Genomic DNA, 27,928 nt, shown 5'->3' on the forward strand with positions numbered 1-27,928 from the left:
GCATGGAATTGGCTGGTGCGCCCTGTACGCATGCGCTTTCCGGGATTAATGTCAGGGCACAAAAGTGGCGCTACACCGTGTCGAGCTCTACTCCGGTAAGAATCACTCTCGTATCCTCGTTATTTCCTCCCACTTTTTCTACACGAATTCCCAAAGGCATCAAAGTTGAAAGTTTGGGCAACTTTTTGGCCGTCGTTTGGCCTCGCCGGGGCCTGCGCTAAACCCCGACCGGCCGCGTGTATTGACACAGGCGGCGAGGAGACACGTTAAAGAGTTGAATGTGAACGATGTGTGTCCCAGTATTGTTCATTACGAGCCCTAATGGCGGCCGCTAGGCACTGTTTTCCCGCTGGGTGGCGACGGTGGTAATGGGGTGGGGGGTGGGGGTTCTTGGTATGTTTATGAATATTGTCTAAGCCTTTAATGTATATACATAAATAAAATCGCGTCCGACATGATGTTTGGCGTATCTTGTTTACCGCCGCATGACACAATCGAAGCCCGGTTCATGTGATACGTAACGCCGGCGGGGAGGGGGGCCCATCGTATTTGAGAAGGGCGCCCCTATCGGAGGCTTGATGACATCGCAGCCTGATTGCGCCACGGTTGGCGACGAACTTTTCAATTAAAGCATATAGGTCCCTGAAATATGTTTATAATTCAAACACTTGGTTCAGTTATGGCTCATTTGAGTCGTTTTCACACCGGTGGATTAGCTGCTTGTGACGTTGCAAACGTCATTTAATTGTGCGCGTTGGCCCACAATGGCGCAGTTGGACCACGTTTCTCGGTGGACCCCCCTCCCCATCCACCCACACACAACTTGGGAGCCCCCTCGCCCTCCCCTTACTATCGCTCATCGTGGAGGGGTTGCACAGTTGAAAGTTCTGGACAAGCTAAGTTGGTTCAAGGGGGGTGCAGGACAAGCTCTCCCTGGCCCGAAATTGGTGATATAGGCTCGGCCACGCGTAGTTAAACGTGGCATCACTTGTGCCGGGTTTATCACATCCACCCACAAATTCAATAACAATGAGCCGAACAGACGCCATTTGCAATGTGGGCATGTTTTTGACGTTTATTTCCCAACTGCCCCTGATGTGTTTTTGTTTTTGCGACAGTTGTGCTAATGACGTCACTGAAACACCATGATGTGCACAACGACCTCCCCCAGGGAACTTCGTGATTGCGTCATAAGGGAGGGGGTTATTTTAGGTCTTAATTTATTTTTCATACCAATTTTCTGCTTTGCGGCATTTAGCTACTAAACTGCAGAGGGGGTCAGGGGGTTAGTTGTATATTTTACCAAGTGTTTTTATTATGATCATAAATAACACACTGTTTGATTGTGATTATGTCCTTATCTTTACCTTGCCTAGCTATAGCTTGCCTAGCTTTCATTTTAGGCTATTACTAGGAGTTGAGGTCTTTGTCTACAAATACTTTGCAGATATCGTTTTGTTAGTGTCATATTAATCATCATTAATCATTAATGCAGTTTTACAATATATTATGACGTATCTTCTCATGTAGTAGGCGCCTAGTTGAGCATGTTTATTTACTCAAATGTGGTCAATACTTCATGGCTTTTTGTGAGAAGAGGTTGACTCAAAGGGAGGCCTATAAGTGTAGCATTTGATATCTATTAATTTATTAGGTTAATTTTAGGGAAGTCGTGTTCAATAGGGCAACTGTTGAGCGCGCACGGCTCTCTTGGAGGATAAGATGTTTAAATTTGAGGCCGATTTAATCTCTTTAAATTTATAGTCACTATTCCAGTTTAAATTTTTTCGCTTGTGTTGCGCCAAAATGCTCAGGCTCTCTTTAAATTATTAATTTTATTTTAAATCAATATCAAATTTACAGACTTTTTGTGTTCCTTCTACTATGGTGTATTTTTTCACACAAATGCCATTTTATGTTTGAAATATTAATACCGCGTGAAATGCGTTTAGTATGCGCTGCTCATTTCATGCTTTTATTTTTAGTTGTAAGCAGCTTTACAGATATCATGTCTACTGTTTCCCATGATGACCCCCTTTCACACAGACTGACGTCATGTCATTGTCTGTCTGAAAGACTTACTCTGCTGTGTTCTGTGTGAAAAGCAATGGCTGCCATTTTGTGAACTCTCTGTGTTAAATAGTCTATCAATGAGCTCAACCACAGTCGCCGCATTGCACTCAGGAAACGAGGGGCTTTTATTTGTTGACGAGATGTGAGGTCAGCGTGTGTGTGTGCATGTCTGTATGCATGTGAAAACACCAGCTTCCTGCTTCCAAACATGTTGACCCCTACTTCCTGTCACATGGTCAACCCACCCCCACCCAACTCCTCCGAGGATCGTTTTTCACTTCAAAATGGCCGCACGCCAAACTGGCGGCACGTCCGAGCGCAGAAGCGATTAATCATGCCTGACGGTGATGCGTTAAGGGTCGGCTTTTGATGCGGCAGCTTTTGCCGCCGTCGCACCCGTTAGCGCGTGACATGAAAGGCAGCCCCCCCCCCCCCCCCCCCCCCCCCACACACACACACACACACACACATACCCCCTCCCCATCTGCGACGCCCCTTCCCTCCCTCACCGTTACCCGGACCCCTGTGGCGCAGGAAAACGACACAGCAGATGTAGAGCTAAGAGAGCGCGTCCCTGGTGGTGGGCCTTTCTATCGCCATGGCAACCAAGGTGTAGCTTCATGGGTTGCCGCGGAAACAAGGGGAGGGGAAAAAATGGGACGCAAAGCAGGTGAGAAGGGGAGCAAGATTTGTAACGTTGTTGGTAGATGGTACAAAGCCCCCCTTTGTCAACACTAAAGCCTTTTATTTTGAAAACTATTTGCTGCTTTCTGCTGGAGTGTCATAGAATTCACTGGATTGACACAAACCCCTTTCACGCAATTTTTCCTTTTAACTGGTTTTTCTATAGCGATCATTGAACAGGGATTTACCGGTCTGTGCCTTTTCACACAGCTACCACTGGACCGGGACATTTGTGGTCACGGCTCCCAGCAAAGAAATACTGTAATCAAGCCTCGTTAACCTTGGACATCTATCTTGACTTTTTTCTTGGCGTGTAAGCTACACTGTGTGTAAGGTACTGATATGGAATAGAGCGTTAAAGTGGATCCACAAATTTACCGATGGTGTAACAGAGAAGGAAAGAGCTACACAAGCCCCTTTCACACAGAGATTCTTCAAAATCATCAGCACTAAACAGAGTTAGGATTCTTCAGCATGTGCCGTTCCAATGCAGGAGCTACTCAACCTTAGCAAGGCAAGACCATGTGTGCTAATTCGGCTTCCCACAGTCACATGATTGTGCCCCTTTTCACGCTGTACTTTTAAGCATTTTTTGTTTGTTGCTGTCCTGTTTGTAAGGTACCCTGCAGAATGGGGTACCAGTCATCTTATTTTCAAATGGCGAAACCGAGATATCAATAAAGCGTCATCATTATGGAAGCCCCTTCCACACTAAACTTAAAAATGGGATAGAACAGCTTGTGTTGATGAAGACCCTTTTACGCGAATACACAAGTTTTTTTTTTTCATCTTATTTTTTGCATGCAAGGTACTGATGAAAAACTGTAAGTTGAAGTAGATTTGCAAAGTATGATTCTACAATTGTTGATCTTTGATTTATTCATTGGTGTTAGACCAGCCCCTTTTGCACAGTTTTCTCAAATTGGGCATATCTGTGTCTGCAGCAGCTGGTCTCAGGGCAAGCTATCTCAGGGGAGAAGCCAGGTTCCACCTAATTGCCTTTTTTTTGGGGGGGGTCGTTCCAGGTGGTTGCCTTAGCGATGGATGGGGAGTCGGAACCCAGCCCTGCTGTTCCGGAGGAGAAGGTGGTAGCAGCGGGGGAGGCGGCAGCGGGGGAACACGTGGAGTCGGCGGCGGCATCCACCATGGAGGCCCCAGACTCGGTTGCCGCGGCAACCGATGACGAGGCGCAGAAGAAGGGCGGCGGCGTGGACGACGACGACGTGGTTCTGGTAGACGAGCAGGCCCCTGAGCGGGGACCTTCCAAGGAGTGTCCTGAGGCACCCGCTGACATGGAGACGGAACACTCGTCGCCTGCCGAGGCGATGGTCGCAGCGGAGCCGGCGCCACCTGCCGAGGTTACAACGCCCGACGCGTCCGAGCCCTCCAACCCCGCCGAGCCAATCGTAATCGACGATGAGGAGGAGCCCGAGGAGAAGCGGGGCAGCTCCTCGCCCGGCAACCTCAGCAGCACGGAACCGCATTCGGACATCCGCATCGCCAACGTCACCACGCTAGGCCAGAAAAGAGGCACCGGGGCCATTTCGTCATCCCCGCTTCCAGGGGACGCCCAAGCCGACTTGCTGATCACTTCCGTGACGTCGCTGCAGGGAGGACCAACGGTAGGGTGGCAGTGATTTAAATCATTGGTTTTCAGCCGTTTTAAATTATGCAACCTCTACTGATTTTTTTTCAGCCTAGTACTCACTAAGCAGTGTAAAGCATTTTTGGATGAGAAAAAAAAATACAAAGTGCTATCTAGGTGTTTTTTATCCAGCAACTCCAAAAGATAGCTCGCGTAACATCATTGATGGTATCTTTGAATGCCAAATAATTGTTGCTCATGACAATGTCTATCCACAATAAAGGCATTCAGCATTTAGTAAAGGAGTCACTATAATGCAATTTAGCAACAAGTTGTTTTATGTTCCATTTAATTTGCTCTTAATTTGAAAATAATATACTCTTCCTATCACTTAAAAAAAAAATCAATTTGCTTACTTGCTGAGTCTTAAAATCTCACAAACCTTAAGTCCCTTCATGCCACCCCCAGGGGTATAAAAGCAGCTGATTTAAATGAGACACCTCCCACAAACACCCATCCATTTATTGCTAAGATACATTTCAGAGTGGCTCACAATAGCTGAAAACCCATAATATAGCCACGCTATTTAGATGCATTTTTGTTTTATATCTGTACCCCTTTAACACGTCATCCAGGATCTCTGTTGTTACATTTATGACTACGTACCTCACTGTTTATTTCTATACATTTACATCAGTGGCAAATGTCTGCCTTTTCACACTCGCCCTCTTTCCCACAGTCGGGCGATGCCGCAGCAGAGGAAAATGGCCTGCAGATCAGTAGCACCTACACCCTGACTCCCGACGCCACCTCCAGAAGACCGAGCGCCTCCTTCAACCCTGGGCGGGGCTCAGCAGTGCAAAACGGAGACGCGGGGGCACACAACAGAACAGGTAGGCATGCTGCCATCACACACACAAACCCCTGTTATGCTGCTCATCAAATTTGTGTCACTGTATGTAAGGTGGGGACGGGCTATACTTTGGAATGGTGGGTGTTGGAACTGAGGTGTGTAGATTAAAATAGATAATGCCAGCTTCTCCTCTTCCCCCGCAGACTCGTGGATCTCCCAGTCGGCATCGGTGCCTCGCAACCAAAAGCAAATGGGGGTGGACTCTTCGTCCACCGCCAGCTCCCTGCCAAAACCTCCGGGACAGTCTTCCTCTTCCTCACCGGGGACGCAGCCGCAACCAAGGACAGTGAAGGTAACGCTGCATGTATAGTTTTAAAATTGAAAAAGAAAATGCTGTTTCTACTGACCCAAATATTTTTTAAAAGACATTTTAAATGTATAATTTTTTTGCAGTTTGTGAATATTTAAAAGCCAAAAAACATATGGCCTACTTGCTCCGCGTCTGTCGCCACAAACTCAAACCAAACCAATGATGACACAACTCTTTTTATCAACAGTTTGTTTTCTTTAGCTGTAGCCATGTTGTGCTAGATTGTAAAACAGCCAAATCCTCTGCCTGTAATTCATTTTTGTGTTGAGTCACATTACAAGTTATTTTATTCATTGTTTATTTTTCAGATTCAGCCAATTAATGTAATTTTTTACTGCTCAATATCTGAATCTGTATTGGCCTGGACAAAGTGCATATTGGTCAAGCTCTAATTCACGTGACAGACTGCCTCTAGTGCATTTACATCATATTCAATGGTCTGTGATATATCCAATGTACTGCAGGTAACGTGTGCTAATTGTAAGAAGCCCCTGAAGAAAGGTCAGACAGCGTACCAGCGCAAAGGATCTACGCACCTTTTCTGCTCCACCACCTGTCTCTCCGCCTTCTCGCACAAACCCGCACCCAAGAAAAGTTGCACCATGTGTAAAAAGTCAGTTTGGGTTGCTGTTCTTATTGGGGGGGGGTATTAGCTTGGGGGCAAGTCTTTGCTCACATCACTGTCCTCCTCACCCTGCAGGGACATCACCAACATGAAAGGTACCATCGTGGCCCAGGTGGACTCAAGCGAGTCTTTCCAGGAGTTTTGCAGTACCGGCTGCCTGGGTGCCTATGAGAACAAGCAGAACCCGCCTAAGTCCAGCCTCAAAACCAAATGCACTGTCTGCGGAAAGCTTACCGAGGTCGGTGAGCCTCCTTTACACACTGTCAAGTCTTTCACGCAGCATTTTTCTGTGTTGCCGTTCCATGTCTAGCATACAGATGAAGAACTAGAATGGTTGCTTAAGTTTAGCCTCAAACATTCCAGTGGTGGGAATAAGACCTATATATTTTTCCACTGTTTGTACCTGTTCTCTGTGTTAGGCAGCATCAAGCTTCTTTGACATTGGCCATCATAGTTGAAGCGTTTTTCAGCTACCATCTAACTGGTGCAAAACATTTTTAGATTTTACCCAAGAGTGTTGTGCCATCCATGGCTGATTTATTAAACTTTAGAACAGCTTGTGGAGCGGTATCTCTGTATTTTATTCAGTGACTGTAGAAGATAGAGCGTGTAACGACTCTATTTTTGGCTTGTCTACCAGTCGAAAGACAATGCATGTCTATGTAAAACTTAACAAAATAAAGGCACACAACATTTTGCAAAAGACTCACTAACAAAATTAAGCATTCAGTTGCTTTATGCTCCATTTATAAAACAAAGTACTGTTCCTGTCATGGCATTAAATTCATTAAATTGGAGTTGTTGATAATGCTGTTATCAGCAGTCAGAAACCCTGTTAAAATCTCATGAATCCCCTAAAGTGCATTCACCTGTCCTCAAGGGGTTTTTGTACCCCCATTTGAGAACCACTGTGTTAAGTATGGCACTTTTATGTACTGTGTGAACAGTACCGCAAAAGCATACAGAGAGGGTTGGTATCAGGCCTCTTTCACATGGCCCATCAAACCATAGTTTTTCCTGTGCCCATTCTGTGTGAAACTACCCAAATGGAGTGAATGGCTAACCTCTCAATTTTTATGTGAAATTGACAGACTTCTTTGCACGCAGATCCGTCACGAGGTGAGCTTCAAGACGGTGACGCACAAGATCTGCAGCGACATGTGCTTCAATGTGTACCGGCGAGCCAACGGGCTGATCATGAACTGCTGCGAGCAGTGCGGAGACTACCTGCCCAACAGGGCCTCTGCCAACCACTTCCTGCTGGTGGACGGCCAACAGAAGCGCTTCTGTTGCCAGAAATGCATCAGGGATTTCAAGCAGGTACTCTTCAATTTGAAGAGGAAAATTCATTAATTTTTATCCATTCATTTTTTGCCAAAGAAACAACGTCATGTCAGACTACCGATTGATTCTAAACTATATAATGAATATCATATACTTTATTGTTGTTCCATCCATCCATTATGTGTTGCCGCTTATCCTCGTTAGAGTCGCTAGCTAGCTGGTGCTTTTACCTGGGGTTTTACACACATTGGCTGATTAACATTGTTTTCTATTGCCCGCCATACGACAATTTCGTTTTACGATTCCAACTGCTGAACGGATTAATTCCGGTCACGTACACATGACAGGGGAAACCACTCATGGCTTATTGGCATTTTGTCATTTTCTATTGCACCCTATGAATAATTGGTGAGATTAGATTAACAAAATGACGCATCAAAACTGCAACAAATTTTATCTTTGAACAATCGTACGAAATATTTGACAGTAGGTCTACATGTGCTTGAACGAGCATAGTTCTCTTTATTTCTGTGTTTTAAGGTTCAAAAGGCTTCAGTTTTATATTGTTGCAGTCAAGGGCCTTCACTGCGAAATTTTCTTCATCCATTCATTGGCAGTAATGACTCGATCATTCCCTACTTCGCTTTTTCCCAAACAAGCTCTGAACTGAACACTTCGGTAGTATCCAAGCAAGTTGAAGTCTCAAATGTGGTCATTGTTGCCTGGCAACAACCACTCATTAGATGAACCGTACACGCGTCTCTTCCAGGCACAATCAAAGGTTTTGGGACACCTACAGGATTGCAATGAATGAAGTTAGGTACTTTGTGTTCATGTGGACTTTCTGAAATGATATGACAAATCATTTTGCGGAATTCTAAGCTATGGCTGGCAGACTCTTGTTGAAATACAATTGGCCTCCAAGAAGGAAAATGATGCAATTACCCATATTTGTGGTCATCTGTGTCTTTAGGCACACAGCAAGCTGGCGAGTTGCCTAACATGCAAGACTCTTATAAAGACGGGCGAAGTGGTTCTGGGCTTAGCCGCCGATGGCGCCATGGGCTCCTACTGCTCCACCAACTGCATGAACAAGGCCAAGATGGCCACCGCCACCTTCCACCGTGAGTAAATGCATGTGACAATGACTAATGTGCTTATTAGCAAAAGAAGTTAATGTTGCTGTTAACCCTTTGGCTGGTGTGTCTTTTTTTTTTTTTTTTCATCTTAACAGAGCTTAGAGAGGAATTTAAAGGTACCGCAGTAGGTGTCAAGTGGGGTCCTATTATTCACAATAAAGCTAGCCAATACCAGTTCTATCTACGAGTCCCGTGAAGGAAATTGAAATTCATCCAGGAAGTAAAATGCTATCAAAATTGAGCAAGTGCTGCAATTAACAGATGAAATTAAAGTCAGCTATGATAGACACACAGATCCTAATCAAAATGCATTTGTTCATAAAAAGCTGGTCACATGCAACTAGTCCGATCAAGCTCAGAAGAATGGAGATTAAAAAACAAACAAGTGCCTAGCTACCACACTCAAACCAGTAACAGACACAAATGCATTACACTGCCACACAAGATCCAAATCAGCCATTTATTAACAAAAAGCTCTGAGTTCTTTCTAGGGATTAGGAATAAAGTATGGAAAGTAGAAACGCAGCAAAACCCCAAACATTAACTAAGATGCATGATTCACAGTTGCACAAATCCCAAATCAATGTGATTTTGTTCACAAAAAAATGTGTCTTTGCATACCCCCATGTGTTTTGTTTAGACGCGGAGCCGTCGTGCCACTTTTGTAAGAGGAACTCGTTACCTCAGTACCAGGCCACGCTGCCTGAAGGAAACGTCCTTAACTTCTGCAGCTCACAGTGCGTCACCAAGTTCCAGGTACATGGTTCACACACTTGTCTGCCATCATTAAGATGATGATGGGGATTTTTTGTGTGCGCATTTTGAAGACTGGTGGTCATGCTTACAGAACACCACCCTCCAGACCAGCGCCAACGGACAGACCATGCTGGGCTCCAACAACAACGCCGTGCAGCTCAAGTGTAACTACTGCAGGGGAGCTTTCAGCGTCAAGCCCGAGACGCTGGAGTGGGAGGTCAGATCCAAAAAAGAAATTCTCATATTCGTGTAGTTGGAAAACAAAAGAAGTCAGTCTTTTGTTCTCTAGAAACAAAATATTGTTGGATTTATGTGAGAATCTATTTCTTTTAACTCTGTATAATTAAAAAGTATCCGTTTTTGAATTTTTTTTTTTTTTTAATAGCTTACATGATTATGAACTTGGTTCTGTTGAGTTGGCTGATTTTGTGCACCTAACATCTGTCTATGTGTGCCTCAGGACAAAATGTACCACTTCTGCAGCAAGGTGTGCTGCGATGATTACAAGAAGCTGCATTGCATCGTCACCATGTGCGAGTTCTGCCAAGAGGAGAAAACGCTGCACACCACTGCCAACTTTTCGGGCGAGAAGAAGCCCTTTTGTAGTGAAGGTATTGCAGAGCCACCCCCCCCTCACAAATTTTTATTATTTTTTTAAATTATGTATTTTGTGTTCTAGGTTGCAAGCTGCTGTTCAAGCAGGACTTCATAAAGCGTCTGGGCCTCAAATGCGTCAGCTGCAACCATTGCAGCCAGATGTGCAAGAGAGGCGTCACACGCCAGTTGGGCGGCATGACGCGGGACTTCTGCAGCGAGGCCTGCGCCAAGAAGTTCCACGACTGGTACCACAAGGTCCGTTTTGGCAGGAAATAAAATCTGTGGTAACAGCAGTATTAATAGGAAAAAAAAAAATCATACAAGCGGTATTAAGTTGCCACCCTATGAGAATCATTTATTAAAAAGTAGTTTGTTGACAGTGTCATTGTGTGTCCATTAGGCGGCGCGCTGCGATTGTTGCAAGGTTCAAGGCCAGCTGACAGAGTCTGTGATGTGGCGCTCTGAGGTGAAGCAATTCTGCGACCAGCAGTGTCTTCTGAGGTTCTACTGCCAGCAGAACGAGCCCATCATGGCCACACAGAAAGGCCCCGAAAACAGCTGCACTGGTAGGCTTTAAAACCACACTGCAATTCTTTACAGCATTGATTTGTAAATAGCACTATTGTTTATAAGTGGACTTTCAGCAGTTGCAGCGATCCGTTAAAAAAAGAAAAAACAGCTGCGTGAGACATGTTCCCTTAGTAACATGAACAATCTCAACAAGCTATGCCTCAAAGTGTGCAGCAAGTCTCTTCATTTTGGGTTGACAAGACAATTTTAGGATTGCTTTTGGCTTTTTCCATTAACCTTTGGAAATTCAGCCCACATGCTTTTTAATGCTGTCACTTGAACATTGGTTTTCTTTTCAGATTAAGAGCAAATTGATTGGCACATGAATCAACTTATTGCTAGCTTGTGTTCTAGTGGCTGCTTTGGAAAACAAAGTTTCCGATGTCAAATTATTATTTGTTCCCTTTCAGTCATTGAATCACAAGCTTCCAAACTTGGGGTGAGTGCCATTTTGATACAGTTTCCAGTTTCATTCTATTCCTATTGTCCAACATCTAAATCTTGTCCTTGCACAATGCAGCTGGTGAGCCAGGGCACTTTGGCGTACACGGGCGGAGGCCTGCTGAGGGATGTAAAAAACAAGGCAGTCCTATGCAAGCCGCTCACCCTCACCAAGGCCACCTACTGCAAGCCGCACATGCAAAGCAAGCCCATTCAGACGGGTGAGTGTCGACCACAGTTAAGGCAATGGGCTGTCAATCAAAAACGGAACTTTCTATATCGATGCAGACGTGGACGATGGCGTGAAGCGGGAGTATGTTCCCGTCCCCATCCCTGTGCCCGTCTTCATCCCCATGCCCATGAACATGTACTCGCAGTTGACGCCCACGCCGCTCTCAATGCCGCTACCAGTAAGACATGAACTTGCAAGTAGTGCTTCGCAACATTATTTTGGTCAACACGTGCAGAAGGAATGAAAGTGGAGTATAGAATAGAAATAACCTCTGCTGCATTTGGAACTCATGTTGATGTATGCGGTTCGGTTGACTAACCTCCACATGTCTCTCCACCTCCGTCAGCTCCCTGTGCCAGTCTTCCTGCCCACCACTCTGGAGAGCACAGAGAAGATCGTCCAAACCATCCAGGAGCTAAGAAGCAAGGCGCCCTCGGATAACGTTGCTGCTCAGGACGTCCCATCATCCCTAACAGAGGAGACAGCGGAGGATCAGAAAACAGGTAGCTCTTTTTGACCAAAATATTACACTTTCTTTTGGATGTGGAGTAAATTTTGAAGAGGTTCAACATTTACAGTTATTGGCCCCAATGGTTTTTCGAACAGACTGGAGACACTAAGGACAATCTTCATCTGACAGACCTTTGCTGAGATTTTTCAAAATGGAATAGAAATGCTCAAACTGCCCAATTGTTTGTATGTGTATACCGCACTTTTAATACGACTATTGTTAAAGCATCGTCTTTTTCCAGACATGAAGCTCGAGAAGGACACGGATAAACATGAAGATGTGGAGATGACCAACACAATCACCTCAGAGGAGCAGAAAGAGGTGAAGAAGGAAGGTAATTTAAACCTGAAGAAAGAAGCAGACGTGAAGGAGGAAGAAGAGGAGGGAAGCTGCATGGACCTGGAGGAGGACTTCCCTCAAGGTAAATCATTTGTGATATATATTTTTTAATTATGTTTATTTGGAACATCCATAATCCACACAGGTGTGAGTCAGGTCTCTAAATTGGCCCATTAATTAAAAGGACATCCCTAAAACATAGACATCGATTTCCTGCCATGCATTCGAGAGCCATTGTTGTAACCGATAGGTGGCGCCAAAGTTGTAGTTTGATCACCATTGGCTTTTATACAGCGTCTCACTCGTTGGTCTCAATGCTTTGTCATTCTCAGCCAAATTGACAATTTCATCTTGTTCCTCAGCTGCGGCGTCAGTCCTGGAGGAAGCGGTGAAGCAGGAGTGTGAGCGGGCATCACGACCTCAGCCAAGGACACGAGTATGGATGTTGATGTTTTAGCAATTGCAAATCCCTCATTTATTCCCATTTGCTCCCATGTAAAAAGTCTAAGTTTGGAAATTGTGTCACAGGGTAGCAAGAGGCTAGCGGCCGAACGCAGCTCGGTCAGAACCTCATCGGTGTGCTCGCCGCCACTGAAAGCTCGCTACGGCGTCAACGCCTTCAGGCGCTGGATGGGCTCAGGTGGCGAAAAATTAGTCGCGGCGGACCCCCAAACATCCGATCCTACGTCGGTGAATCCCACCGAGCTCGACTTGTTGAAAATGTGCGGGGACGAGCTCAACGACAAGCTGTGCGGCTTTGTAAGGGAGGTGTGCCGGCCCAACGGGGAGCGATACACCCCGGACAGCATCTACTACCTCTGCCTCAGCATCCAAAAGGTTTGCAATCTCACTTTTTCACTTCACATCATGGAATGACAACTATGTTTGTTTTGTTTTTGTCTTTAAGTCTCGACCTTGTCCAAAAAGGCTGTTTTGGTTCAAAGCAGGCAATTTTAAGATTTGTCATTAAACATGAAGCATCTATTTTCTATAGCTGCTTATCCTCACTACTAAATCATGAAATTGGCTTGGTAGCTAATATCTTAAACATCTTATAACGTCTTTTTGAAATATACATTTCAGGGTTAGATTGACATCTGCTATGCTTTAAGTTTTATCTCTTTCTTTTGTGTCCTGTGATTTTAAACCTTTTGCTGTTCACATCCTGATTACTGAGATGATCATTTGAATATGAGGACACTAAAATGGCTTGTAATTTCAGCAATCTATTTGACCATTTTGTAAATAAAAAAAGCAAAGACTGTTTTGTTTCTCTTTTATAGCATCTTCACACCAACGGTCAACAGCATGACATCTTCAGCGACTCCTGCTTCCAATTGTTTGGAGAGGAGCTCAATAAGGTTCTGAAGGACTGGAAGCCCAGCCTGCTTCCTGATGGTGAGTACAAAAAAAGCAAAATACTGAGCCTTAGAAGAGCCATTTCATCCTAAAGCCTGTTTTTGTCATTTTTGAGATTAGTCAAGTTACTAAAAATAAGTTGTTGTTTTTTTCCGGACTAAACCAACATTAACCATGTTCTTGCGGGAACATTGTGTTTTGTATTAGTCGAATCTTTGTGTTTTAGCAGGGCCATTTATTGCAAGCTCGGCTGAAGTTAACATTTGAGTTAGCATTTGGGCCATCAAGTAGCGTCTTGTGATTATAACTTTTGCTGTTCACATTCTGACACATGTGATTGTGCTTTTGTTTTATGAAGACGCTCACTGCTTTAAAAAAAAAAAACAAACAAAAAAAATCAATGACATTGATTCACTAGACCTCAGTGTGGTATGCAAAGCATCATTTTATTGTTCACGTTGTGTTTTATATGGTAGTTAGGCTGATTAGTTTGAAAAGTTTAGGAATCACTCACTGCTTTGGATAATTTCTTTGATATTGGCATCCAATGTTTTATTTTGATGCTTGTCGCCTTCCACAGGCTCGGCGTGGAGCCGCGTGGACGAGCGCTGCCTGTGGGCGAGCGGGCATCTGGGTAGCGCCACGCCCGCCGTTCTCCTGCGTTCATTGGTCTACCTGAACGCCAAGCACATGCGCTTGCGCAACGCTCAACAGCACCTGCGCCTCTCCTTCGCTAATGTCTACGGCCCGGACGCCACGCATCCCGTCAGCCGCGCCTGCGTCCGCGTGCCTTCTCCTGTTTCTCAGGGTGAGTCCAATATGCAACATCATTTGGCATATACAGTAGAACGCTGGGCTTACTATTAAGTATTATGAGTCCTGTAACACTTGTTGCATTAAAAAAAATCTCCCATTTATCTCATTAAAGCCCCAGTAAAATCATATTTGGGTTTCCAAATAAGTCAAATGTGATGTGATGAAAACTTAAACGTGTTGACTCGTACAATTTTTTTTCCCCCCTCTCTACCCTCCCTCCATGTAGTAATAGCAGCGCAGGCACAAGGCATGTTAGATGCCATTTTCCACAGACATTTTTTTTACTCATTTGGGTCATTTTTAACAACTCTTAGAAATAAATGTCTGTTTTCTACTCTTCTAATTTCTAGTCACTGAACGTAAAACGGCCACAAGTGGGCAGCTGATACTGGTATCGGCTTCTTTTCCAAGTACCGATACCTTGAAATGAGGCTGGTATCTGTACCGATACCTGGTGTCAGTATCGCTCATCCTTACATTTTACATATACATTAAATACTGTAAAATCTTAAATGATTCACTTTGAATGGACATTTTTGCAGGCAAATGATACAATATTAATGACTATATATATATATATATATATATATATATATATATATATATATATATATATATATATATATATATATAAAAAATCTGTGTTTTATCCACGTATGTCGATCAGTCATCATTTTATTTTTATTTATTTTTCCCAGGCAGTGCACATGTATTTAATGGGTCTGGTTAAATCAGGGGTCACCAACCTTTTTGAAACCGAGAACTACTTCTTTCATACTGACTATTATGAAGGGCTACCAGTTCATGTGAAGACCTTGGTCATGCATGATTTCTCACAATAATTAAGAAACAACTGTCATAAATATACAAATCAAGTGTAATAGTTATTGTGTATGTCACATATGCATAACTGTTAGTAAAATTCCTAGAAAATCACAATGTTCTGTCACTTGTAAACTATTTGCAGAACAGGTCTGCGGGCTACTCATGTGATCCTCGGGGGCTGCCCAATCAATACACAGAAAAGTATTGATTGCGATATAAAGCTAAAAAAATTACAAAAGCTAAATTGCAGTTTTAGACTGCATGAAAAATCGCAACTACACTGATTTTTTTGTTACTTTTTTCTGTCAAATGGTAAATAATATTGTAAAACTACAGAGCCAATGTTGCTTCCTGGCAGAGCTTTGAAAAAATACATCACGTAACGCACGCTTTATACGTTGTGTTTTTCTTTGCTCAGTAGTCGAAAAGGAGTCTCGCAAGCGGAAGCTGGACCAGCAGGACCGTGAAGACGACGACACGGGATCACTCGGTCCGTTTGCGGAGCAGGAGCGACACCTTTTCCAGCTCTACCGCTCCAAGTGGTACGTTGCGTATCCCGCCTTGATGGCTTTTGTTTTAGCCCATTCATCAAATCATTTGCTTTAATGTTGGGAAATGTATTTTTGAACATTTTGAACTTGGCGGCTTTTCACTGTTGGCAGCTTGTTCTGCATGCATTTTGGAGGTAGGCGTCCTGTGATTTGTAACTCCACGCTGTTCACATTCTGAATCTTCAGTGATGACGGTTGGACGATGAGGACTTCCTGTCCCGCTTAGCCGCAATGTCACCAAATCACACCCCCGCACACTTTAGTAACCGCCGTCTTATGTCTTCTCAACCGCAGCCCCGCATCGTTGCTGGAGCGCTTGGACTTCTTCTACGCCCAGCCCAATCCCGCCTGGGACGGCGACGGCACCTGGTTCACCTCCACGCCGCTAGAGCGCCACACCTTGGAGAGCCTCCTGGCCAGAGTCCTGCTGGTGCGGGACATTTACACGGACTCGCAGGAGGAAGGTGGCGCCGAGTAGAGCGGGCCGTCGGGACGCGTAGATTGATAGTTGGGCCACAGGAAGGCCATAGTGAGTAGCTCTTCCAACATTTTCTTATGTAAACCTTTTGCATTCCTTCTGCGGAGGTCCAGGAGTTGCCGCCGACGGCGAGGAAAAACTATGGATAGAGTGCTTGGGTATTCGGGGGTGGGGGGCAACCAGACACTTACGGAATGTTTTTGCCTGCTAAAGATCCCGATATGCCGCCGGTGATGTCGTTTGGAGAACTAGTTCAGCGCCTCATTGTTTAGGCAAAGACAATCACCGCAACAACTGTGAGCCTCATAGCTGTTGTCTTTCCTTAACGCGCAAGGACACGCATGCTTTTCGAGTGGTGCTGGGATACATAGGAAATAAGTCCAAAGGTCCCAGAAAAGTTGCCATTAGCACTTCTGTTGAGAAATGGCGCTGGTTTTACACTACAGCTACCTTCTTTTTTTGCGCATTCAATTCCAATGTTTAGAAAACAAAAGGACATTTTGCCTTTTTGAAGTCATATTTGTTGAAATTAATATGCCTTAAAAAAATAGCCATATTTTTATTTGTCTTGGTGCTCGGTAAAATCCAAAAGGTTTGGAATATTTAAGTTAGGGTTAGGCTAAGACCTCCACGCATTATCCAGTCATCCGATGTTTGCCCAATAGCTTGGAACGTGCAAATATTTGGTCGCGCCACAACGATTTCGAACAAATGTACGTTTTACTTTCTTGTTTACGTCACTTCCGTTTAAAACTGACACTGCTATACCCCTCCAAGATGCAGACATGCCGTATTTGCTCAGTAGCTTGAAATGTGCAAATATTTGGGCAGAGAAATGTAATAGCACATCCAGGCCGAATATTTTCGCATCTGCTAAGAAATGTCAAGCTAGATGTAAATTTTGTCCTTCAGTTGGTATAACAGCTGTTGGCGCGCACACTTCATGGATTATTTGCACATAATGTCACATCCGTTGAGAAATATTTATTTTCCGCTGTTCAACGTTTAGCAGCTTGTTTTCAGGACTGGACTAGTCCAATATTTCGTTGTCTACATGTGAACAAAGTAATAACGCCATTCCAAAGGAGATGTCTTTTGTTGTTTGATGTTACCTGTGTTGAAACGTGACATCATCATTATGTTGGTTTGAAAATTTAGTAACTCGATTTGTGCAGATGGTCTCATAATTCAAAACCTTAATACTGCACCTGTTCTGATTTATCTATACATCGCGATTCAACGATTATTTAAAAAAAAAAATGGAAATAACAGCTCATTAACAGGTTAGTGTCAGTTTTCCCATCACGCGTCAGTAGCCATCCCTCAAGTACAAAACGACCCTGTAGTTCGCAAGCGGCCACTAGAGGGCACCATGTAGACCAAAAGAGAATTTTCCCAAACGACATCACCGCTGCTGGGTTATTAAGCGATGCATTGAAATGTGCGTCTCCATTAGCCTGGACATAGCATCGCATGCTAACTAGGGTCAGATTGGTTTGGTGGCGCCTTCAAGAAAGGCGGTATAAACTGGGCTAGTCACAAAAGGGACAAAAAAAATCCACCCACCATATTTTTTTTAAAAACATATTTATTTCTCCTTGTTTCTCTCGGGGTGTTGTCTTTTTGTACTTTTTTTTTGTCTTCTTTTCAAAGAGGCTTGTTTAAAGGAAGCAGCGCCACAGCAAAACATGACGAATGACGAAAGCTGGTTTACTTTGGTTTTTCATTGTAACATTTTCTTTTAGTATTCTCCCAAGAAAAAAAAAAAACAAAACTCAGGTTTGTGTTGAAAGGATTCGCCATCCAAATGACTTAATTGGCCACTTCCTGTATTTGCACGGTCGAAACGATGGCCGTTAATTTGGGTGAACCACGGAGGCGAGTGGTGCATCTTTTGGGCGTTAAGCACTCTTCGGTCCGCCTACAGGGACGCCGGTCGGGTTTGAGCCTCAGAACCGGACTCAAATCTGAAAACCTTTAAGCGAGCCCGTCAGGGCGGCGTCGGTGCCGACCCGGGTGTCGCCGCTGACTCGGGTGTGAATGTGCCTCAGTGTGTAAATATGAACGTGTGTGTGCGTGCGCACTCATCTGCTGGTGTGCTCGTCGTGTTCAATAAATGACTTTTTTTTTTTTCTAACCACAAGACTCACTTGTTTTTATTTGAAATCAAAGTCCCGCGTCTAAAAGTAAATGAGGTATTGCGCAACATCTGGCCACTATCCACTGAACTGTTTTTGTCTTTTCCTTGTTTCTATGAAAACTAAACGTAACATTTTAAAACATATTTACATGGTTCTTAATCTAAATATGTTCAAAATATGCTATCCATGGCATTTTCAAGTGCCGTACAAGGTGATTTTATTACAAAATCATCTTGAATTTTGGGGGCAAAAAAAATAATGCTTGTTTTGATATTTTGTGTTGAAAAAAAAAAATACAAAATGCATAGCCTGAATGATGAAATGTTCAAAAAAAAAAGTCAGAAAACAAATATATCCACCTCTCCCGGACTCGTTACATATTTTGTCCTTTTAAATCACACTGGTTTTAACAGGTAAAAGCATACCATTCCGTAACTACCACAAATGCTTTTTCATTTTACCTTCTGAATAAAAACTTTTAACTGTTGCAATTTAAAGATTATGTTGCATAGATTTGTCTGACATCCTAGCGAGTTCTCTTGTTCCAAAAAGGTAAGGTTGATTCTTTTCTTCGATTGTTTTTATGTTAATCATTGCATTGTTGACATTTCTTTCTTTGAACGTTAGCAACTGAAAGAGGGAACATCTGAAATCTCAAATCAACTTGGATTCACTGAACCAGGTAATTTTCTTTGGATTTGTAAATAGCGCTGTCAAAAAAGTGGCGTTAATCATTTATTAACAGATGCAGCGGTAACAATTTACCTTCTGGAGGCAGCCTTTCGTTTCAACCATCTTATATGTTATACCGTCTTTGCTGCTAAGGCCGCAATTACAGGTTTGCTCTGCATTTATGTGATAGGCTAAACTTGATCTGCTTCTATGCTAAGCAATTTTAGAAAGAATGCATTTCATTTTGTTTATCAAAGGTGCAGTCTGGGCTTTATTTTTATTTTGTTAAAGTTTACCATACATTGAAGCAAATCTCACAAGCTCTTCCACTTTCATGACTTGGCCTCCTATCCCCAAACAGAGCTGCGGTTATACAGTATTATACCCATAAAATTGGATCTAATCAGCATATTGATCATATCGTTAAAAATGGAATTAGTTTTTTTTTTTAATAGGGACATCCGTAAATATTCATCTGCAATTAAATCTGCTCAAGTACAATAACAAAAGAGTTTATTCTTAGCCTGTTAACACCCCAGCTTCTCGTCTTGCACACATTTCTCCAGTAGGGGGTTTGTGTTGGCATTTTAAACTAACCCAAAGACCCAGGCCAAGCCTTGGAGCTAGGTGGCAGCGTCCCGCTGTTGCCTTCGTTTTATAAAAATGAAGCAAACTGAGCCTTACAAATGTGACTTATTTTTGTAGCTATAGCATGCCTTGCGCTCTTCATATGGAAGCTAGTACCTAAAAAGGGTGTCCCAATCCTTGTTTTGTCATTCTTTATGTTCAACTGGCCAGACTCTAGTGACTTGCCCTGATCAAGTGCTGGCCGCGAGTGTAAAAACATTTTTTTTTCCCCCCCGCGGACTGTTTTTATTGTTTGGACTCTATCCCTGAGCCTTTCAGGGGCCACAAAGAGAGTGCTGCGCTCAGCAAGGGCGGCACGGGCCAAGCACGGGGGTGTGCAGGGGCAGACTATAGGCGCTACACCAAACCTCCTCCATCACATATGAACTAATGTGGCACTTTGGCGAGGAAAACTTTGAATGAGGCCTGTGTTTCTGGGAGGACAGATTTATTGAATGGGATAAACAATCAAACGCAAAAGGACAACCGAGTCGATTTTAAATTGTCACAGTATTATTACTGTATACAACAAATAGATGGCTTTGTTGTTTTGAAATCAGAAAGCATTCTAGTTTGTTCATTTATTGTTTACATTACTGTAATAGAACAAACCAAAAAATCTCATCATTATTTTTTAATATACATGACAAGCTAAAGTTTTGGAACTGAGTTTAGCAAGGGTCATGGAAACTTACATGATTTGCTTTCGCGGGCCACATAAAATGACGTGGAGGGCCGGATTTGGCCCCCGGGCCTTGAGTTTGACACCTGTGCACTAGGGCATGCCCCTTACCTATTTCAATCTCTCTTATATCGTCCAGGCATTCAATGCTACTTAAAAATTTACAGATTTTTTAAAATTCCAAATATTAGGGTAAAGGACGGTCTGAAAATAGATCACATTGAATAAGTTAAAAGCACTAATTGAACAAATTGTCCCCGCTGAGAAATTTCATACCCACCCCCACCCAACCTGTGTGTATGAGTATTATATATAATATATATATATTGTGCTTTATCATAAAAAGTGCAGACCACAAGTGGAACAAAGTCATCACACCCTGTGAAATAAAGGTTGTGTGGGGGAGGGCGAAGGGGGCGTAAGGTATTTGTCCTGTGGCCAGAGTGTGAATTTGTTAGGTGATTAAAGGCTAAAAATAACCTCCTGACAGCCCTGCTCTGAACACTTCAGTGGCAAACTTTTCCAGGAGCGTAGAACAATCTCCAAACCTAAACACATCCCATAGGCGTTTATATATGAATTTTTGCTTTTTAGAGTAAAGTAGCAGTTGGTACATGTGAGGGTTAAAAATGACCTTTTCTCCTCATGAGGGTCACAGCGTGAATGAAGGAGCCAAAAACTGGCACGTTGCTGTCACAAAAATGAAAATATATGAAAATATATGAATCACACTCACTGATACGCACTCCTCCTACCAAATCAGTCGCCGCGGGAACACAGTATTCATAACAGTTTTGCCCGCAGGTGTCTGATATTGACTGGCTATGTGCTCTCAAACACACATTTTGGTCACTTCAGCATTTTCCACAGTAAAATGTCGGAACTAAAATGAAGTGTTGCTATTTACTTGGCCAACTTGGTGCAAAATCTCTCCTCCTCAAATGGTGTGGGGGGGGGGGATACAAATATCTTCTGCTTTTTACAAGTCATACTTACCTGCTCGGGTGGGGGTGGTGTAAAAGCGCAGAATAAGTCAGGAATGGGTCAGATTTGGTGGTGAAATCATGTTTAGCTTTTTCTAACGGTTGTCAAGCTAACTAAGATTTGCCAGGAAAAAAGACGTCAAATTTCCTGCGGCGTGTGAACCGTTGACGTGCGCGAGACGAGTGAGGGCTGACGAGCTCGTCTCCCGTCACTCCGCAGCCACTGCCGCCCCCCACCAATGCCGCCCCACACCACTCGTGTCCCATATCTTTCTCAGGGTTACGGTTGTCAAATGTCACGTGGAAGTCAGTGATTGTGAATCTCCCCAACCATGTTTGGTTCATTAGGTGCCGACTGGTAATGAGGTCCCAACCCAAGTTCATTCCAAAAATAGTTATGGTTCAAATATTTGCAATGCCAGCATCATGTTTTAGTACCCTTTTCTTCTATTTTAATCGCAAATTATCTTTTGTTTGTTTACTGTTAAATAAATTAAGCCAACTTTTTGTTTCTCCCAAAGTACGTGTGAAGCTTTAATGAAGAAGAAAAAACGGATTGGATGACTCGTCACAGAGTTCTGACTCTATTTTCTCAATTTTTAGTTAAAAATGACAATTGTCACTTTAAAGTCAAAATTCTGAAGATTAAAATGAGAATCCAGACATTATTCTCTTTAAATTGAGAATAAGAAAAAAGTCAAATTTAAACATGGAATCATGAGAATACAATCTGAATTCTGACAATTGAAAATTCTGAGAATTTTTTTTTTTTACTTTGAAGCAAAAATTCTGTTTCTGTGAAGTCTGATTTTTAAAATCATTCTCATGGTATTCCTCTTCAGTACTACAAATAAAAGATAATATAAAATGCTTTGTCCAAAAGTATTAGACTACATTATATATGAACATTTGAGCAGACAAAACATGGCTCTGGTACAAAAAAAAAAAAAGTTTTATTTAGGAACAGTTTTGTAAACATTTGAGGTAAATGAACATTTACATCAACTTTACAAAAGGGTCATTCACACACGCACACACACTGACATTCTTCTCATCTTCAAGATAAATAACCTTTTTTTTTTTTCATTTTTCCCAATGTTTTAAACTCTGCCTTTGGTGTGAGGTGTTAAGACATTTTTAAAAAAGATTTTATGTTCCTTAGAGGACGCTCTCTCTAGCAATGTTAGCATTTTGTTTCCTACATGTGCAAATCAACTACCAAAATGTAAACAGGAGGGGAAAAAAAGAGGCAGAATACTGTCAATTTTTTTTTTTTTTGTCATTTTTGCCTTGTGACAAAGAGAAATGAACGCATACAGTACCATCTTTTTGTGAAAAAGCCCCTGAAGACCCTAGCGCCTGATAGCTAGCTCTTTGGTAATAGCGCTTGATTGGTAGTTTTTGACCATGGAAGTCGATCTATTTTGGTAGGGTAAAGTCACCCAGCAGCTTAAGTGGATTTCCGAACGTATCTTTGCCCTGTGTAAAACAAAGGCGGTGACCATTTTGCGTTACCGTTTTGGAACTCCTTTGCGGGCCTTCTCGTCACTCTGCGAGAGGGGGGGAGCGAATGCTGCAGTGCATTGTGGGGACCGGTTTAAAACCGGGCGCCCACAGGAGTTCATTCAGTGCAGCTAGAAGCAGAAACAACTACATTTTCTCCCAGGAGAGTCCACAGCCCCTTTCACGCTGAACATCAAAGCTGAATTTTTCACTATCCCGTGTGAAAGACAACTACGGCATATCAAAGTAGTATCAGAGGCGGAATAAAAGCGCTGCGTAAAGGGGTTGTAGGACCGGAGTGTAAAGTTTAACACAGAAACGTCGTCAGCTCAGAAACTAGCCGATGACCTGCTTCACGGTGGTCTGCGTGAAAGGCACAGGCTCTAAATCAACTCAAGAATTTGCCAGTTTTTTAGTATCAGCAGGTTAATTAACCCGCTTCATGACAGTCTACTGGTTCCATGGGTTCCGTGCGAAACCGGTGAATAAATTCTGAATTTACCGTTATGCGTCTGATGCATCAATTCAGAATCTCTGTGAAAGGAGCTTGCTCACAAATTCATCAGCTGAAGTCTATCGCCACCTTTCGCTATCATTTTGGCAAAAGGAAGCTTTTCTTCCTGGTTTTGGGAGGCCCGGAGTCGGGCTCATACCGCCAAGTCATCGGGTCTAGCCCGTACGCTGCTGCTCTTGCTGGCCCGACTCATGCGGCGAGGGTCCAATGCGGCGGTCGCAGGGGGCTTGTGCATCTCCACCGTGGCGGTGGTGAAACCGCTATTATCCGACGTGTTAACCTTGGGACCTAGGCTGCTGCAGTTACTCGGACTGGTACTCGGGGGACTTGAAGTGCCGCTGGGGGCGGTGTCCACCACGGGTGACTGGATGGTTGAAGAAGAGGAGGAAGAGAGCATGGGGGAGACGGATTTCATCTCTCGAGTCTGCTGCTCCGTGGCCAGGTTAGCCCAGTTCTGCTGGGCAGCCAGTCGGTGGTTGTTATTGTTGCTGATGTAGTAGTGGGCGGCAGGCCCGTGTTGGCGGAGGGCCTCCTCCTGCTGCAAATTGTCCACCTTAAACTCCGCCCGGGGCAGGAAAGCCCCGCTGCCGGCTGTCACTTCCGTGTACTTGCCAGGATAACCAACCCCGGTCCTGGGGGCCGAGCACTGCGGCTCATGGGCTTTGCCGCTGGCGCGGCGACGCGCGGACTCCTGCTCCAATGCGTCTCCGTTGCTCATGCCCTGCTTGAGCTTCTTCCAACCCAGGTGGTAGATTTCCAGCAGGTTGAGGAAGAGCGAAACGCAAGCCACCACCAGCATGAAGATAATAAAGATGGTCTTCTCCGTAGGCCGCGAGATGAAGCAATCCACCGTGTTGGGGCAGGGCCAGCGGGCGCACTTGTACAGTGGTCGTAGTTGGAACCCGTACAGGAAATACTGGCCCAGGATGAAGCCCACCTCAAATAGGGTCTTGAAGATGATGTTGAAGACGTAGGTTCGCAGCAAAGCCCCCCGGATACGGATTTTTCCGTGCTCATCCCGAATGGGAGGCTTCACCCTTTTGCCGCCGCCTCCATCCCCCCCGTTGCTGTCGCCGCTCCTGAAAAGCAGCTCCTTCTCCTCCTGGAAACAGAAGTGGGAGTAAATCAGACTTCCCAAGTCACATCTTTCAGATTTCAAGCGAGTCGATTGTCGAGAATTATTCCTCACTGCAGCAAAAAAAAAAGACGGGAAACAAGAAATACTTTATCATCTGTGGATTAAGCATCCCCGTACCGAAAGGGAGGTCAACTTTTATTGTCTGAAAGTAAAGAACTGAAAATATAATCTGAATTTGAAGGATTTCAGAAAGTCCTGAAATTGTCCCTCGGGTGTGCTTTTGGTGGGACGTGCCTGAAACTGAGGGAACAGAGGGATCTCATTTGGTTCCTTTCAGCGCGGAGGAGCAGTGGCCCGACTCGACGTACCTGCTGGATGACTGAGCTTCTCTACCTAGCTTTCAGGCAGAACGGAGCACACTACGGAGGAATCTTATTTTTGCTACTTATATCCACAATCTTTCTTTCTTTCATTCCCGAGGGTAGGAACATGGATTAACCGGTAAATTGAGAACTTCATCTTTCGGATAAGCTCCTTTACTATGAAAGACTAATACGGAGTCTGAATCATATCAGAAGCTGTCGATCCCCCGTCAGAAGCCTTAGGTGTCCCAGGGGTGACCCAGAACATCCTGGAGAGACTTTATCTCCTGCATGCCCAGGATCACCTTGGGATCCCCTTGCCAGTTTTGGAAAAGTGGCTGGTGAGGAAGAAGTCTGGCCTTCCCTTCTACATAAATGCCCCCCCCCAAGACCTGACCCCAAACAAGAAAAAGGATGGATGGAGTTGTAAAATCGGCTAATTAATCATCCCCCACCTCCTCCTGGAATCTGTTGGCTTTTCGAAGTTCCTCTTCCTTTTCCTTGCGCTTCTCCTCCATGCGCACGATGTGCAGGACGTGTCCCAGATAGATGAGCGTGGGCGTGGACACAAAGATGATCTGCAGGACCCAGAAGCGAATGTGCGAGATGGGGAACGCCTGGTCGTAGCAAACGTTTTCGCAGCCTGGCTGTTGCGTGTTGCAGCTGAAGTCGGACTGCTCGTCTCCCCACACGTCCTCGGCGGCGGCTCCCAGCACCAGGATCCGGAAGATGAACAGGACCGTCAGCCACACTTTGCCGATCACTGTGGAGTGTTCCTGGGCATTCTCCAGCAGACGCCCCAGAAAACTCCAGTCACCCATGCTTCAAGATTGCCAGCCTGAGGACAACGTATTGTCTGAAAGAGTGAGGGATGAATAACCGGTTGGCTTTATGGTTTAGATTCCACAACAAAAAATGATGAATTTGAACTTCTTCCAAATGATTTTTAAGCTGTTGATAATGTTTGTCACCAGTGTCGCTGGGAATCGTAGTACCTACAAGGAAGTCTACTTTTACCTTCTGGTATCTTCTACCTAAAAATATAAAGTGTGCCCTACACATTCAGAAAATGACAATGGAGTGTTGGTAAGGTATTGAGTGGGAGTCTGGGCCAATAGGAGGGGACCACTTGGTGAAAATGCAAATTTTACTGGGGAGGAAGTAAAGGATGAAAAATCAAGAAGTGGCATCAAAGCTAGAAACGGCCATGGCCTGTGCTCAGGGTCATACCAATAGTCTTAAGGTCTACTTCAAGCTTGGATTTAGGGCAATAGAAAGAAGGTTGTTCAACCAGATTTCATAAAATAAGAAATTTAAAAGTGGGTTTGGTAGTACTAGTACAGCATTGTTAGCACATGGCTAGCAAAAGGGAAAGTACTAGTAAAGTTGTTTAACATACCCAATTTTTAAAGACCTGTTTATATTTAGCACTTAGCTAACAGAAGGAAAAGTATTTGCTTAACATACACGGTTTGTATTTTTTTTTTTTTCATGTATTTTTTGGCAGTACGTATATATGGCAGAACATCTTTTTTTAAACACACATAGCTTAGTCCTATTGAGTGTCCCACGATAAACCTCATCACCGCATTCACTGTTGGAAACTAGCCCTCTCGCTCTCTCTTTCTTTCTGTGTGGCAGGCAATGCTCGCTCGCCCGCTCACCTGTTCGCTCCACTGGCCGGCAGGCATGTGCTGAGATCGACATTATCACGCTAGAAAACACACACACTCGCGGGAACAAATAGCGACACCACCCTCCTTTCAACCAGCTGCTCACTGTACATGCCTCATTGTCATCATTGGCAATAATAATCGTTTAACGTCTAAAAAAAAAAAAAAAAAAAGGCCATTCAGCAAATGAAAATGATACAATTGTTTGTTTCAGAAACAAGACAAATCAATTAAAAAGTACAAAATGTGTTTTTGTTCAAGTTTTAAGTTAGTGGTCAAGAATTGGAATAATGTGAAAGTACAAAGTGTGACCGTTTGGAAATATGTTTGTTGGTATTATTGTTTTTGAATGATTTAAAATCATAGATAAATGTTACAACAAAAACAGCAGTAGTTGTTTTATCCTCATCTAATATAATGTTTCTTTTTTTATTTATAGGTCAATTTTACCTGCTACATTAGAGTGCCACTTGAAAAATAAGTCATACTCTACATGTTTTAAAAATACTTTAAAAGAGACAATATATTTTAAACATTGCAACAAGTAGACGCTATAAAATAAAAAGTTAATCTATTTAATACAAATAAAAAAATTGCAAAATATTCATTATTTATAGGACAATTTTACCTGATGCGTAAAAAAAATACCAATTCAAAAATTAAGATTATCATGCTCTGCGTTTTGAAAGTACTTAAAACAAAAATACAAATTTCATGCTATTTAATATAAATCCATAAAACAATTGCAAAAAGTTCAAACAAAACGCAATAGCTATTTTGATAAGATTTTAAAAAAAAAAAACAATTAAGTCTTCAAAAGTGGCACATGATGCAACTCAAATGGCTATAGGATGAAAACATAATTGCAGAAGAAAAAGATGAACAAAAATCCTAAAATGTCATAATTGTTGAATATCCCTTGGATGACTTAAAATAAATGACAATTTTTTTTTTTGAATCAGAATCCGAGCTATGCTGACTTGTCTAAGATGAGCCACAGTAAGAGAAAATAAATATTTGAAACAAAAAAGGATCAACTCACAAAAATGTCTTTGTATTAAAGCTAATAAATCCATGGACTGGCGTTCTGGATTTTCTCCACACCTGCGAGAAGCACAAATCATTCAAATGAACATTATGCAACCTAAAAAATATAAAAAATAACCCCCTTCCTGCCATTTCTCTGCCCCGCTTATGCAGTTTTTAACCAATTTAAATAATTTCCATTCACTTTCGTCAATTTTCAATGCCGTTCTTATATGAAAAATTGAAAAAGCCGCAAAAAAGTAAATCCACAAACACACACAGACAAACAAAAAGCAACAAAGCAGAGGCTACTAGAGAGCAAGCACCATTGTTAGCTTTGTGCACACTCCAGACGTGAGTTAATAACACCCATAATTCATCTTCAGATAATATTCCATGTTTCTTTTGTGTGAATAGGAAAGCATAGACTTGCTCGTACCTTGACATAGCAGAAGGGACGCTCTTTAAAGTATACGGCAAAAGCTCACATCCTTTGGGGGTGCCCCTGGGGGCTGAAGCCCCCACCCCCCCTTTCCACCCCCACCCTTAAAAAAAAAAAAAAAAAAAAAACGCCCTCAT

At 43.3% G+C, this 27,928-nt stretch overlaps 2 protein-coding genes across 4 annotated transcripts; one reads left to right on the plus strand and one right to left on the minus strand.

Moving 5' to 3' along the window:
- Positions 1 to 18,225, plus strand: zmym2 (zinc finger, MYM-type 2). 2 transcript variants are annotated; one of them, XM_088415753.1, is made up of 24 exons: positions 1 to 95; positions 3,783 to 4,379; positions 5,082 to 5,235; positions 5,399 to 5,547; positions 6,030 to 6,178; positions 6,266 to 6,428; positions 7,298 to 7,510; positions 8,448 to 8,598; positions 9,254 to 9,369; positions 9,461 to 9,586; positions 9,830 to 9,980; positions 10,049 to 10,221; positions 10,367 to 10,532; positions 10,947 to 10,975; positions 11,057 to 11,198; positions 11,266 to 11,387; positions 11,556 to 11,712; positions 11,962 to 12,141; positions 12,422 to 12,495; positions 12,588 to 12,896; positions 13,343 to 13,457; positions 13,999 to 14,226; positions 15,478 to 15,601; positions 15,905 to 18,225. In XM_088415753.1, exons 1-24 carry the CDS (start codon positions 3 to 5, stop codon positions 16,086 to 16,088), a joined length of 4,065 nt encoding a protein of 1,354 aa, XP_088271879.1. In that variant the 5' UTR covers positions 1 to 2; the 3' UTR covers positions 16,089 to 18,225. The 2 variants fall into 2 exon arrangements, with proteins under 2 accessions (XP_088271879.1, XP_088271880.1); XM_088415754.1 differs by having other exon boundaries at positions 15,481 to 15,601.
- Positions 18,226 to 22,218: 3,993 nt separating this feature from the next.
- On the minus strand, positions 22,219 to 27,862 carry gja3 (gap junction protein, alpha 3). 2 transcript variants are annotated; one of them, XM_088414927.1, is made up of 4 exons: positions 27,789 to 27,862; positions 27,366 to 27,427; positions 25,106 to 25,506; positions 22,219 to 24,312 (listed from the first exon to the last, which is right to left on the minus strand). In XM_088414927.1, exons 3-4 carry the CDS (start codon positions 25,469 to 25,471, stop codon positions 23,344 to 23,346), a joined length of 1,335 nt encoding a protein of 444 aa, XP_088271053.1. In that variant the 5' UTR covers positions 25,472 to 25,506; positions 27,366 to 27,427; positions 27,789 to 27,862; the 3' UTR covers positions 22,219 to 23,343. The 2 variants fall into 2 exon arrangements, with proteins under 2 accessions (XP_088271053.1, XP_088271052.1); XM_088414926.1 differs by lacking the exon at positions 27,789 to 27,862 and adding an exon at positions 27,676 to 27,778.
- Between the last annotated feature and the right edge of the window lie 66 nt (positions 27,863 to 27,928).

The sequence above is a fragment of the Hippichthys cyanospilos genome, chromosome 5 (genome assembly GCF_059441005.1).
Source record: "Hippichthys cyanospilos isolate Australia breed blue-spotted pipefish chromosome 5, RoL_Hcya_1.0, whole genome shotgun sequence".
NCBI lineage: Eukaryota > Metazoa > Chordata > Actinopteri > Syngnathiformes > Syngnathidae > Hippichthys > Hippichthys cyanospilos.